Genomic DNA, 251 nt, shown 5'->3' with positions numbered 1-251 from the left:
AGGTGTATGTGATTAGCGGGACGGTGGCGCAGTGGTATTTTGAGAAGGAGGGGACGAAGCCGAGGAGGAGCATTAGGAGTTCTATGAGGTAAGTGGAGTTAGAATGCAAGTCTATTTTGTTATCTATCTATTGAATTGATGCTACAATTGTACAATTAGAAAAACTTGAATGGGAAAATCCACGAAATTGAAGCACATGACACATAATTTGAATGACGTGTTTTCGGATCATTAGTTAGATCCACATTCTT

General features: G+C 39.4%; 1 protein-coding gene across 1 annotated transcript in view; it reads left to right on the top strand.

Annotated features, from left to right (window-relative positions):
• The window catches only part of LOC109825464, a 17,507-nt gene that overhangs the window by 12,434 nt on the left and 4,822 nt on the right, over nt 1-251 (top strand). The window contains exon 2 of the mRNA XM_020392316.1: nt 3-88. Coding sequence (XP_020247905.1) covers nt 3-88 — 86 coding nt within the window. The remainder of the gene's footprint in view (nt 1-2; nt 89-251) is intronic.

Source organism: Asparagus officinalis, chromosome 10 (assembly GCF_001876935.1).
Source record: "Asparagus officinalis chromosome 10, Aspof.V1, whole genome shotgun sequence".
Lineage (NCBI taxonomy): Eukaryota > Viridiplantae > Streptophyta > Magnoliopsida > Asparagales > Asparagaceae > Asparagus > Asparagus officinalis.
The sequence above is the reverse complement of the archived record's forward strand: the minus strand, read 5'-3'. Positions and strand labels throughout refer to the sequence as shown.